At 40.4% G+C, this 13,049-nt stretch overlaps 1 protein-coding gene across 8 annotated transcripts in view; it reads right to left on the bottom strand.

Moving 5' to 3' along the window:
- Window positions 1-10,388, bottom strand: part of cfap54 (cilia and flagella associated protein 54) — a 156,291-nt gene extending 145,903 nt beyond the window's left edge. For 7 of the 8 annotated variants that reach the window (XM_062982828.1, XM_008110880.3, XM_062982829.1 and 4 more), the window contains exons 1-5: window positions 10,081-10,387; window positions 5,067-5,172; window positions 3,967-4,110; window positions 2,204-2,375; window positions 1,160-1,218 (exon numbers count right to left, since the gene is read on the bottom strand). In XM_062982828.1, coding sequence (XP_062838898.1) covers window positions 1,160-1,218; window positions 2,204-2,375; window positions 3,967-4,110; window positions 5,067-5,172; window positions 10,081-10,280 — 681 coding nt within the window. In that variant the 5' untranslated portion in view covers window positions 10,281-10,387. Of the gene's footprint in view, window positions 1-1,159; window positions 1,219-2,203; window positions 2,376-3,966; window positions 4,111-5,066; window positions 5,173-10,080 lie in introns of all 8 variants that reach the window. The other variant, XM_062982835.1, reaches the window with a different exon arrangement.
- Between the last annotated feature and the right edge of the window lie 2,661 nt (window positions 10,389-13,049).

Here is a 13,049-nt window from a genome sequence, read left to right as displayed (position 1 = left end):
TTGGAAATTAATTTTTTAAAAATTTTAATAGAAGTTAAACAGATATATATATATATATATATATATATATATAAATGTTTCTACCCTTTTTGTAAAATATAGTAAGGAAAGGTGTAAATTAGAAACATTGAAGTTTGAAATTAGGAAACTATTTTTTGAACTCAGAATACAGTTATTCATTGCCCCCAAATGCACCTGTGGCCATCACCACCCCCCTGGATCGCTGCAGCGCCCACGAGGGGCGGTAGCACCCACTTTGGGAATCACTGCTATAACCAAACAACAAACTGTTTTCATATTGCAAGTAAACATTAAACAGATACCACATTGTAGCAAAAAAGGAACCTGTTACTTAGAAATTAAATGAGGAAATAAATCTTTTCAGGTATACAAAGTACATTCTATCAGTTCTCATCCAAAATACTTTACAGGCCCCAGATCCTGATCTTGGAAGTAAGTAAAGTAAGTAATTTTTATTGTGATGGCCAAGAATAAGGTAAATGGGCCTGTCCTATCAAAGTTCTTCAATTTAAATTTAATCGCCATTCTCTTGGAAGCAAGTGGGAAGAAATTTGGTCACACAAGCTTTGAACAGATGAAGGGCTCAATCTACCTCTCCTGGAGGAATGAATCCCGTAGTTTCAATAACACCTCTGTCCCACTGCCCCATAACAGAACTGCTCAGTATCTGGGGTGGGCCAAGCTGGGGCAAGTTCTTTGTATAACATGTGTTTCTTCTGATCCAGTTATGTTGCCTATCATAGCTCTCTACACACATAGGACTTTCTTGAGATAAATAAAGGGTTATCAACATTAAGTCTGCACCAAGCCCCATAAACCTTCTGAGTAGCCTTACCCAAAGGAAACCAATTGGGAGGCCTTAGACTTGTTACCATAGGCAGGAGCATTAAGGTGTACTACGGATATCCATCCTTTCTTCCCTAAATCTTATCACTTGGTGGATCTAATAGTTTCATTTACTCTGTTAGCTTTTACAATAAAAAACATTTATATGCTTTATTATGGTTTCAGCAAATAACATTGAAAAGTAACACAAAAACCACATTGTCCAACACAATAATACAAATTTCAAAATAAAATGCATTCTTACAGCTAACCTCAAGCGATGTATAAACATTTCCAGTTTATCCTACCTTACCTTGGCTGATTGACCAATGGTCATCAAATGTCTACATATGGTATACATATGGATTGTTCCTGTAATGACAGATTAATATTTTACAAATACATAGAGCAGTCTGTGTGTGCATTCACATGTGCAAGATAATCCGTATGTGCATACAGATTATACCTGCACAATCTGTATGTGCATATGGATTATGCAGGTATTCAGAGAGGGGTTGAGGAGAGATTCAGGGCAAGGTCACAGTCCCCCCTGGCACAGCAAAAAAAAAACCCACTAATGTAATTATGAGGGATCATAGGCAGTGATGAATTTTAATGCATAATAGTGTAAAGTGCTGACAAGAGGAGCTAAAAAGATGGCAGCAACTTCACTGACAGGAGAAAAATAGCTTCAAGCCAACTATTTCTTGGAGTCAAAGTATAAGAGGTAAATGTAGAAATACACAGGACCATGGCTCTCAAACACCCTTTTGTGTTTTAAAAATGCTTTTATTGTATTTTATTGATTCTTATCCTTCTATATTAAAGTTTCTCCACTGAACTGTGATATAATAACCTATTTACTTTGTAACAAATGTTCAAAATAAAGCTTCAAATGTAGTGAGAAATACATTTCAGATTATATAACTCAGGGTTTGAGATCCCAGACAGAGCTATCCCACCCATGCTTGCTGAGATCTATACATATCATTTATACATTGAGAGGTCCATTAGGAAAGATGGGACATAACTGGGGCCTTCAGCAAATACAATATTGGGCACTGGAAATGCTCTGGAGTCATACTTCCCAACAAGATGGCTCCATGCAATAGACACCTGAAGAAAACTTCAGGAACTGTTTTTTTTATCATCTCAACTTTCTCTGATAGAGTAGGAGCTGATGAGAGGTGTGGACTTTAAGGAGAGAAGGGACTTATAATTCAAAATGGGACGTTCATCTAAAATGTTGACAGCTTAAAATTTTAATAAATCAAAACACTGACAGGTGTCTTCAAATTGTTTTCCACAAAACATGCAATAATATTTAAGATTGGTTAAAAGAACCTGAATGACATACCATTATAAACAAGCCAACATAAATGCTCATGTGGCAACGTCATCTGCATAATGATTTGCAATATGGTCAAGATTCTAAAACATGTCTTCACAGATTCCTGATTCAGGAGATCGATGTCATCATCACATACCATTTTGTAAAGGCAAGTAAGCCACACTTGCAAAACATGGAACTAAAATGAATAAAACAAACTAATGAAACCGAATATTTAAAATCACAGTGTAGAATTCAACCATGTTGTTTATTTCCCCAACTTTTTTACTTCTCCACTCCATGCCAGCAATAGTACTTAGCCCCTTCCCTTCTTAAATCTTCAAGTGATTTCTCTACCCTGATTTTAATCGCCTCTGATTCCTCAGAACTTTCTTTCTCACCAGATTTTCTATTTCACTCTTCCTTCCATTAAGTCTTCACCTTTTAATTACTTAAGTAGTATACTGTGTAACCATGATTTCATTTTCCACGTGATGTGGGCAACATGGCACCTGAAAACCCCAGGGTCGGTGAAACACTGGTTTATACATGATAAAGAATCTGATATTTCTCCTGAGCCTTCAGGACTTATTTCTTGTAGTGAGGTCTTCATACTTGCACCTATAGCAGTGTTGCCTAAGTAACCCAACCCTTTGCAATCTTGAAACTCCTCTGAACTCTTGATGCCCATTTCCTTAACCTTTCCTTATCTGTTCAGGTCTTCCGGTCTCTGGGTTTCTCATTCTCCTCTATCCTCCCATCCTTTTCTTCGCTCTGAATTCCTTTCATCTCTTCAAGCCATCTTATCACTTCACTGGTCTAGTCTCCAAACTACTCTGTCCCTCCTTATTCTTTTCCTTTTGTTCTCACTTCCATGTCCCTAATGTGCTCCCTAAATTTGTTGGTTTCCTCCAACTCTCTCAGAGTCTATTCACTGGAAAAGTCATTCCTACATACTGCTGTGTCCCAAGGTCCATGGCTAGCTGTTGCAGCCCCAAAATGGGGCACACATTATGACAAGCACTCTATCATTTCTATAACCCAGCCACTCAGCTTACTTAAAAATTAATTTTAAGGCAAATATTTTTGCAGTTATTATGCACTGAGCCCAATTTTGAAGTATGCCAAAAAAAATGCTGCACTAGATCTGCATTAAATCTGCAATTATAGATCTGTAGAGATAGCCCTTACTGCAAAAGTAGAGGGGTGGTCCTCCAAATATTTTTGAATTACAATTCCCTGCCAATGGCCAATGATAAGAGAAGACAGAGTGCCATAACAGCTTAAAGATCATGGATACCCTAACTCTGTTTAGCACAAGGAAGCATTGCAGAATAATGTGAAGTATTTTCATTTCATCCTTAAGGAAGTACAAACAGCCTGATTTATGCCAAACTAAGGAAACATTAGATGCAGCCCTGGTGGTGAAGTGTGTTAAAGCACAGAGCTGCTGAACTTGCAGACCGAAAGGTCCCAGGTTCAAATCCCGAGAGCGGAGTGAGCGCCCACTGTTGATCGAGCTTCTGCCAACCTAGGAGTTCAAAAACATGCCAATGTGAGTAGATCAATAGGTACCGCTCCAGTGGGAAGGTAACGGCAGTCCATGCAGTCATGCCGGCCACATGACCTTGGAGGTGTCTACGGATAACGCCAGCTCTTCGGCTTAGAAATGGAGATGAGCACCAACCCCAGAGTCAGACATGACTGGACTTAACGTCAGGGGAAACCTTTACTTTTTTTAAAGGAAACATTATATAATATTTATTTGTAGACTCAACCTATGTACTTACGGTGCGTGTAGCAATTGGATCTTTAAATCCATTCGGGAAAAAATTGGTCTTCAATTCGTGCACACTTTCAAGTTTGTTTATATTTACACTAGTAATTTGCTGAAGATATCGGCCATAGCAATGTGAAAGTGCTAGTTTATATTCCTGGAAACAAAAACAAAAAACCAGGTAACCCATACATTCTGGGTTGTTGTTAAATTATATATAATACATTTACAGTACAATCCTATGTATCTGCTGAGAAGCAACCCCTACAAAATGTAACAGGATTAAAGCAAGTATTATGTGGGGGTAACTCTGATCTAGGCGGCAAATACAACGCAATATAGATTTCAGTACTGTATTATTTTTCTGCATTATGAAGCAAAAATTGTCATTTTAAAATATTTTAGTGACAAATATGCATAAAACCCTCTAGTTACAAGTGGTTGCAATTATCCAAATGTTCAGCTTTGACTGGTTTGTACCCAGGCGTGAACTGTATTAATAATCTAAAATATAATAAATCCACTGGGGGCAGATCTACACTGGCTCGTTATCCCAGGGCCAATCCAGAGTAGTGAATGTTCGATTGGCCTCAGAACAGTTTTGTGAAAACAACAACAGCAAGCTCAACAACAGGGACAAAATTCAAAGGAGAGGATAACACAATGAGGGAAGCAAAGACAACAGCCTTAAGCGGAAGAAGAAGAAAAGGTCAAGTTGTTATGGTCATGGCTCTTTAATTCCTAAGTAAAACAAAGTGAAAAATTCTAAAACATTTTAGCATAGGGAACCCATAGAAGGCCAAAGAAAAAGACTTTACTGACCACATACAGCTTTACCTTTACCTTTTTAGACTTAAATCAAGTTAAAAGCACAACAATATAAAGTTGGTTAAAATATTATTTAGACTGTTTTCACTGCAAAATACTGAAAGGGAGATACAATTTTCATTTATACTCTTTAATCGAATAATAATATGGTCACTGACATAAAGGCATAAGCTATTATAGACACAACTTAGTTCACCAGACACAGTGAAGTATTAACAACTAGTAGAATATACACAGAATTCGGGAGTGGGTTATTAAGCCCTATTCATTAAGAATATCTCTTACTTTCATTTCCACAAGTTGATCACCGACTTTCACAAGCTTTTCATTGTAATACCAGTCAGGAAATCGAGGCTTGTAGTTGTTCCAAATGTTAAACAATGCCGTTACCCTATTTAAAAAAAAATCACCATAGGCAATTAGAGGTTTGAAAATAGGACAAAAGCCACTAAGTTTTACATTGTCTTTCATAATATAGTACGACCCTGATATCCACAGCAATATACATTCCTGGATTTTGTGTGGATATGTAAAACCACAGATAACAACAAACCCTATTATTTTTAATGGGATAAATAATGGAGGTACCAATAAGTAGGTGTAGCTTGTACGGGAGGACCCAAGTGAACAAGTGAAAACATGATTAGTGGAAAAGTGAAATCACGTATATTGTTCTGAAGATATGAGGAAACCTCCAGGAATAAATTATTTCCTTTCCATTGGTTCCCAGGCAGAAGAATTGAGAACATGAAAAAAACGCTACGAACAGAACAAAAACAGAAAACATAGGTCCACCCTCCCTTTTCCTCTTCCTGAATGCATCTGGCAGGGCTTTAAAAAGTTTGATTCCTTCACCATTGTACTTTCCCACACTCATTAGTAAGCTTATTATACTCTCCTCCCACATCTGTTACTAGTCTTAAATCTGTGGTTTTAATATCACTCTTATCTGGCCTCTGAAGAAGTGGATTGATGCACAAGCATATGCTGATATAGATCAATTAGATTCTTCTCTCTTCCTCCCCCCCCCTTTCTTTTTTAGTTGTCAGATTTTCCAAATCTGTAGTTCTATGCTGAGTAGAACATGATGTTCTTTAATCATTTTACTAGAACAGTGGTTCCCAACCTGTGGTCCATGGACCATCACTGGTCTCCAAGAACCAAAATATAGTCCGCGGCCTCACCATTACTACACCGTTGCAACAAGAGAGACTGGTCTCGCAAAACCAGGCAACGGGGATGTTGGGAGGGGAGAGACTGACTACCCACAGAAGGCGCAACAAAAAGCCTCCTGACTGCTGCTTCTCCTCCCCTGAATGGAGCCGTTCCATGTGATGCCTGGAAGCGGGGGCACCTTGGTGTCTTTGTTTTTAGGCAAGTTCCTGGGGTTATTTGGAGTGCTGATTCAGAAAATTGCATTGAATAGACCACATCAGCTCTAGATTATTAAATATGGTTTTCTGTGGGTGAGCATATGGCGACTACTGGATGGCTTATGTTCTGTAACAGAAACTAGAGCTGATGTGGTCTATCCAATGCAATTTTCTGAATCAGCACCCCAAATAACCAAACAGAATCTAAGGTTGACCAAAAACTGATTCGTAAATCTTTTGGTACTAATGTTGAACAGTGGACCCTGGTCAAAGTGGTCCCTGGTGGGGAAAAAAAGGCTGGGAACCACTGTACTAGAAAGACTGTAGCACAGCATGGAAGGTCTTCCTCAATGAACTTTAAATTATATTCAAAGCAGTGCACCCATAACTAGTGAGATAACTGGCAATTGTGTCCATCAAAAGTTGTGACAGAAGACTTGTTATTGTCCAAAATACCAAATTAGTTTATTCTCACATGCCATTGATGCAAGAAAACTTTTTTTCAAAGACAAATGTTATAGCAACTAGAATAGCCATAAAAATAATATGCATATAGGAATGGTCTCCTTTTAGGTGAGGTTCAACACCATTGGGGTAGTTTAATAACATCATGTCTCCTCTGTGATGAAGAAAATCACAGAATATGTGTGTATGTTTTTCCTAATTATGAAAGAAAGGAGTATGGTCAACCTTTCAGGTCTTTGACATGTCACATTCTCCCTTGTTACACTGTTCTAACTAGTAGTTTGCTCACCTCAGCAATAATTTACACAAATGAGAGTAATGTCTGCAATAATTCCTAGAATGTTTGTCCATTAATGATCATTGCTGTTGCTACTGTTGTGTGCCTTTACATTTTTTCTGACTTAAGCAGTCCTAAGGCCAACCTATCACAGAGTCTTCTTGATAAGATTTGTTCAGAAGGGATTTGCCCTTGCCTTGCTGTGAGGCTGAGAGAATGTAACTTGCCCCAGGTCACCCCGTGAATTTCCACAGCTGAGTAGGGAATTGAACCCTTGTCTCCAAAGTCTTATTCAATATCTAAATCACTGCTGCACCAAAATCAAACAAAACCAAGAGAGGGATTATAGTCCAATATGCTGATCAGAGTTTATTATGATTCCCATGCATTTCAGCCAAAATGATATTCTCAGATGTAGGCTTCAGTAAGTTGAAAATCTGAATTCATTTGAGTTACAGAAGCGTAATTTTCCTTGGTTTTTACAAGGTCTTCTAGCTGGAAGTTTCTGTCTTTCACTAATGAAAGCACAGATCCCCTTTACCCGTATCATTCTTTAAAATGTCATTTTCTTATTCATAATGGAACTTATGGGGGTACAACTCTTGTCACCTATAATAAATGAATAGCATTTAGAGGATGGTTCCCAGACTTCTAAGGACACCTCATGGGGTATATACAATCAGGCCAATGGACACGGAGCAGTTTTCAGATTGCCTTACTGAACCTTTGTCCTGCTTAATGATTGCTATAATATCTTCATGACCCCTCTGTCTCAGGGATGTTTTGGGATCCACAGTTTGAGCCATTCTGCAATGATATGTTGTTCTGCTCACTGCTATACTTTCTTTCTAGCAAAGGGACTGAGTACACCAATGCCATTTCCAAACTGTTGCTTGAAATTATTGGTGGGGAAAATAGAACAATGTGGTGCTTCAGTTATGGTTCTTAGGATACTCACTTATATCAGCAAGATGATGAACTTTCAGCCACCACTTGATCACTCTGCTTCTTTATAAATGTGTAGACAGGTTTATTTACAAGTACAAGAAAAAGATGTAAGTGAAATAATGAGAGGGTCAATCTCGTTTTGGGTGTTGTTTGTTGTTGTTATATTGCAATGCTGATATTAGTTAATGATTCATTTACTTCCACTTTTATTTTATCCCAGGAATATTTAGCATCATAAAATAATAGAGTTGGAAGAGACCACATGTGCCATCTAGTTCAACCTCGTGCCATGCAGGAAAAGCACAAAGTATCTCTGACAGATGGCCATCCATCGTCTGTTTAAAAGTTTCCAAGGAAGGAGCTTCCACCACACTCCGGGCCCTTTCAGACAGACCCTATATCCCAGGATCTGATCCCAGGTTTTCAGTTTATCCTAGATTATCTGGAAGTAAGGACTCATATAATCCAGTTTAAACGAGAAAACCTGAGAGCAGATCCTGGAAGATAGGGCCTGTGTGCAGAGCCGGCCCTAGGTATTTTTCTAGTGTAGGCGAACAGAATTTTGGCGCCCCCCCCCCCCCAAAAAAAAACAATCACTGAAAAATAAAAGCATTGAATAAGCAAAAATGTTGGATAATAAGGATGGATTAAGGAAAAGCCTATTAAACATCAAATTACATTAAGATTTTACAAATTAAGCACCAAAACATCATGTTTTACAACAAATCAACAGAAAAAGCAGTCTCGACTGCGCCCCTGTATGTTTGGCGCCTGAAGCGACCGCTTAATTCACCTCATTGTTGGACCGGCTCTGCCTGTGTGGGAGGCCTAAACAGTTCTGGCCCAGCTTACCTGTCTGAATGCATCTCTCCCTATGAATCACCTTGGAAATTAAGATTGTCCGGGGAGGACCTGCTCACAGTCCCGCCTCCTTCACAGGGACTGGTAGGAACGAGAGACAGGGCCTTCTCAGTGGTGGCTCCTCGGCTATGAAACTCCCTCCCCAGTTACATTAGCTCAGCCCCCTCTCTCCTAGCCTTTAGAAGAAAGATAAAAACTTGGCTGTGGGAGCAGGCTTTTAGTGAATAGGGGAGTGCAATGACAGATCTGGAAAATATGGAATTGACTATGGAAAGGCCTGGACTATGACTATGGATGGCATGATTATAATGTAATGTAACGTTTTTAAATGTTTAATATTTCTGTTTTTAATCTAATTTAATTTTAATGTCTGTATTATATGTTTTAAGGCATTGAATAATTGCCTCAATGTAAGCTGCCTTGAGTCCTCTTTGAGGTAGAGAAAGGTGAGGTAGAACTGGAGCAAATAAATAAATAAATAAAGGCTGTCCGAGGCAGAGAGTTCCACTGTTGAACAGCTCGTATGGTCAGGAAGTTCTTCCTAATGTTCAGGTGGAATCTCCTTTCCTGTAATTTGAACCCATTGCTCCTAGTCCTAGTTTCAAAGGTAGCAGAAAACAAGTCTGCTCCCTCTTCCTTATGACACCCTTCCACATATTTATACATGGCTATCATGTCTCCTCTCAACTTTCTCTTCTGCAAGCTAAGTATGCCCAGTTCTTTAAGACGCTCCTCATTGGGCCTGGTCTCCAGACAACTTCCAGCTTATCAATATCTCTTTTGAATATGGTGCTCAGAATAGCACTCCAAACAAGAAGTGGATAGCATCAGCTTTCACAGACTTGAATCTACTTCTTCAGAAGCAGGGAGGATACAGAGACAGGCAAATTTCCAGGCCATAAATCTCTAATGGTTGTGTAAGATGATACTGTATAGGGCGGTCTTTCAAGGAACTGGGTAAATGTTACAAATACACACGCTTTGGTAAACAAATGTATCCAGTTCTTACATTCATAGACATTAGTTTACAATTTGAATATAAATTTCTTGTTTATTATTATTCATAATAATTATTATTATTATTATTATTATTATTATTATTATTATTATTATTATTATTATTATTGACACAGTAACACTAAGGCTGGCATGGGCAAACTTGGGCCCTGCCTCCTGGTGTTTTGGACTCCAACTCCCACAATTCCTAACAGCCTACCGGCTGTTAGGAATTGTGGGAGTTGAAGTCCAAAACACCAGGAAGCAGGGCCCAAGTTTGCCCTGGCCTGCTTTACAAGGTTTTTAGCCCTGTAAATAGAAGGGATTGGTCACCACCTCAACAATTACTACTATCATTATAGCTGTTGTTGTTGTTTACCCTCGCCGGTGCAGGTCCCGCTCCCTTGCGCTCTTGCCCCCCGCCTCCCGCGTCCGTCGCAATAAACCCAGGCAGTCGTGCAGGTCCCGCTCGAAGTTTTCCACCACCGGGTTCCCGGGCTCCACGGGGCCATAGAAAAGGGCGGGCTGCTCGGGAGGCGGAGGAGGGGAGAGGGCCCGGGGCTTGGGCACCTGGGCCATGACTGGCACCGCAGACCCTCTCCGGCCCACTGCCTCCCTTCCGCCTCAGCAGGGCCGCCACGCGGACGGTTGCTAGGAAACGGACCAACAGGGGGCGGAGTTTGAGGCGGAGGGGCCAAGCTTGATGCGCCGAAAGCCAGAGCCGTGTGCGGGCGGGTTCTTTGGCGGACCCGTTGCTATGGTTCGCCCGTCTGTTGACAGACAGCTCGAAGAACCAACCAGCAAAGAAAGGCTCCCTTTTTCGTTGTGCATTGTAGAAACAGAGTTGGGTCTTAAAGGGAATCGAATGTTGTCGAAGAATCGCATGGCCGAAATCACCGGGTTGCTGTGAGTTTTCCGGGCTGTATGGCCATGTTCCAGAACCATTCTCTCCTGACGTTTCGCCTGCATCTATGGCAGGCATCCTCAGAGGTTGTGAGGTATGTTGGAAACTAGTCAGGTGAGGTTTATACATCTGTGGAATGTCCAAGGTGGAAGAAAGAACTCTTGTCTGGTTGAGGCAGGTGTGAATGTTGAAATTAATCACCTTGATTAGCATTGAATGGCCTTGCAGCTTCAAAGCCTGGCTGCTTCCTGCCTGGGGGATCCTTTGTTGGGAGGTGTTAAAAGGTAAAGGTTTCCCCTGACGTTAAGTCCAGTCATGTCTGACTCTGGGGGGTTGTCTAAGCTGAAGAGCCGGCGTTGTCTGTAGACACCTCCAAGGTCATGTGGCCGGCATGACTGCATGGAACGCCGTTACCTTCCCGCCGGAGCGGTACCTATTGATCTACTCACATTGGCATGTTTTCGAACTGCTAGGTTGGCAGAAGTTGGAGCAACAGCGGGCGCGCACTCCGCTCTCGGGATTTGAACCTGGGACCTTTCCGTCTGCAAGTTCAGCAGCTCAGTGCTTTAACATACTTCGCCACCGGGGCTCCAAATTTAGCTGGCCCAAATTGATTCATGTCTGGAACACCCCTGTTTTCAGAGTGTTGTTATTTATTTACTACTCTGATTTTAGAGGTTTTTTTTAATACTGGGAGCCAGATGTTGTTCATTTTCGTGGTTTCCTCCTTTCTATTGAAATTGTCCACATGCTTGTGGATTTCAGTGGCTTCCCTTCCAACAAAGAATTCCCCCAGGCAGTAAGCAGCCAGACCTTGAAACTTAAAGGCCAACTGCAACATTCACACTTGCCTCAAACAGACAAGAATTCTTTCTCCCACCATGAACATTAATTACACAGATATATAAACCCCACTTGCTTAGTTTCCAACAAACCTCACAACCTCTGAGGATGCCTGCCAGAGATGTGGGCGAAACGTCAGGAGATAATGCTTCTGGAAAATGGCCATACAGCCCAGAAAACTCACAGCAACCCAATCCAGGGGGGTGTATTTTACACTGTAGAATTAATGCAGGTCAACAACCACTTTAACAGCCACAGCTAATTCCTATGGAATCTGGGGAGTTGTACTTTTTAAAAGTCTCTAGCCTTCTGTGTCAAAGAGTGCTGGTGCTTCTTTAAACTACAACTCCCATGCTTCCAAAGCATAGAGCAATGGCAGTTCAAGTGATATCAAACCGCCTTAATTCAACGATGTAGATCAGGTATGGGCAAACATGGGCCCTCCAGGTGTTTTGGACTTCAACTCCCATTATTCCTAACAGCCAGTTGAAGTCCAAAACACCTGGAGGGCCCAAGTTTGCCCATGCCTGATGTAGATGAATCCCAAGTCATTCATATATATCTATATTTATATCTATACACACACACACACATATATATATATAGTGTGAATTTCCTCCTGGATTGAATAGGGATCACAGAATTCCATCACACTGAGTGATGACAGTTAAAGTGGTGTCAAACTGTATTACTTCTACAGTGTAGATGCACCCCAGGTTGAGCGTACCCTATCAAAATGTTTGGACCAGAAGGGTTTTAAAATTTTAATTTTTTAAAAAATTTACTACATACTGAGATATCTTGGAGATGAGCTCCCAATCTAAATACTACTAAATCCTTATACTGTATGTTTCTTATGCACCTTGAAGTAATTTCATACACAATATGAAACAAAGTTTGTGTACCATGAATCAAGCACATGAATCAATATCTAAGGCACTTATTTGTACAATTTCAAATTTTTGAGTATTTCAGATTTTGGAATTCCAAATAAGGAATGCTCAACCTTTCCTATCCTATTTGATAAATAAATAGGGCATCCCAGAAATGTCTACATCCTTAAGGTAAAGGTAAAGTTTTCTCCTGACATTAAGTCTAGTCATGTCCGACTCTGGGGGTTGGTGCTCATCTCCATTTCTAAGTCGAAGAGCCAGCCTTGTCTGTAGACACTTCCAAAGTCATGTGGCCGGCATGACTGCTTGGAGTGCTGTTACCTTCATGCCAGAGCGATACCTATTGATCTGCTCACATTTGCATGTTTTTGAACTGCTAGGTTGGCAGAAGCTGAGGCTAACAGCAAAAGCTCACCCCATTCCTCACATTCGAACCACGGACTTTTCGGTCAACAAGTTCAGCAGCTCAGCGGGGACTCATCCTTAATAGCTTATGATTCTGAAATTTTTTGTTTGTTTACATTTTCCCCAAAAAATGTACACTATACACCCAGAACAAAATTTAATAGTAGAGAAGTGTTAGAAAATTAACAAAATAAACTTCAAATGTTATAAGGTTAGGCTTATGAATGAAAGGCCTCCATGAGCCCCAGTAATCAATACTGTAGTCAACAGTCTTGCAAACTCAGGGCCATTGCTTCCTATATT

The sequence above is a fragment of the Anolis carolinensis genome, chromosome 5 (assembly GCF_035594765.1).
Source record: "Anolis carolinensis isolate JA03-04 chromosome 5, rAnoCar3.1.pri, whole genome shotgun sequence".
Lineage (NCBI taxonomy): Eukaryota > Metazoa > Chordata > Lepidosauria > Squamata > Dactyloidae > Anolis > Anolis carolinensis.
This window is presented reverse-complemented; position numbering and strand designations above follow the sequence as displayed.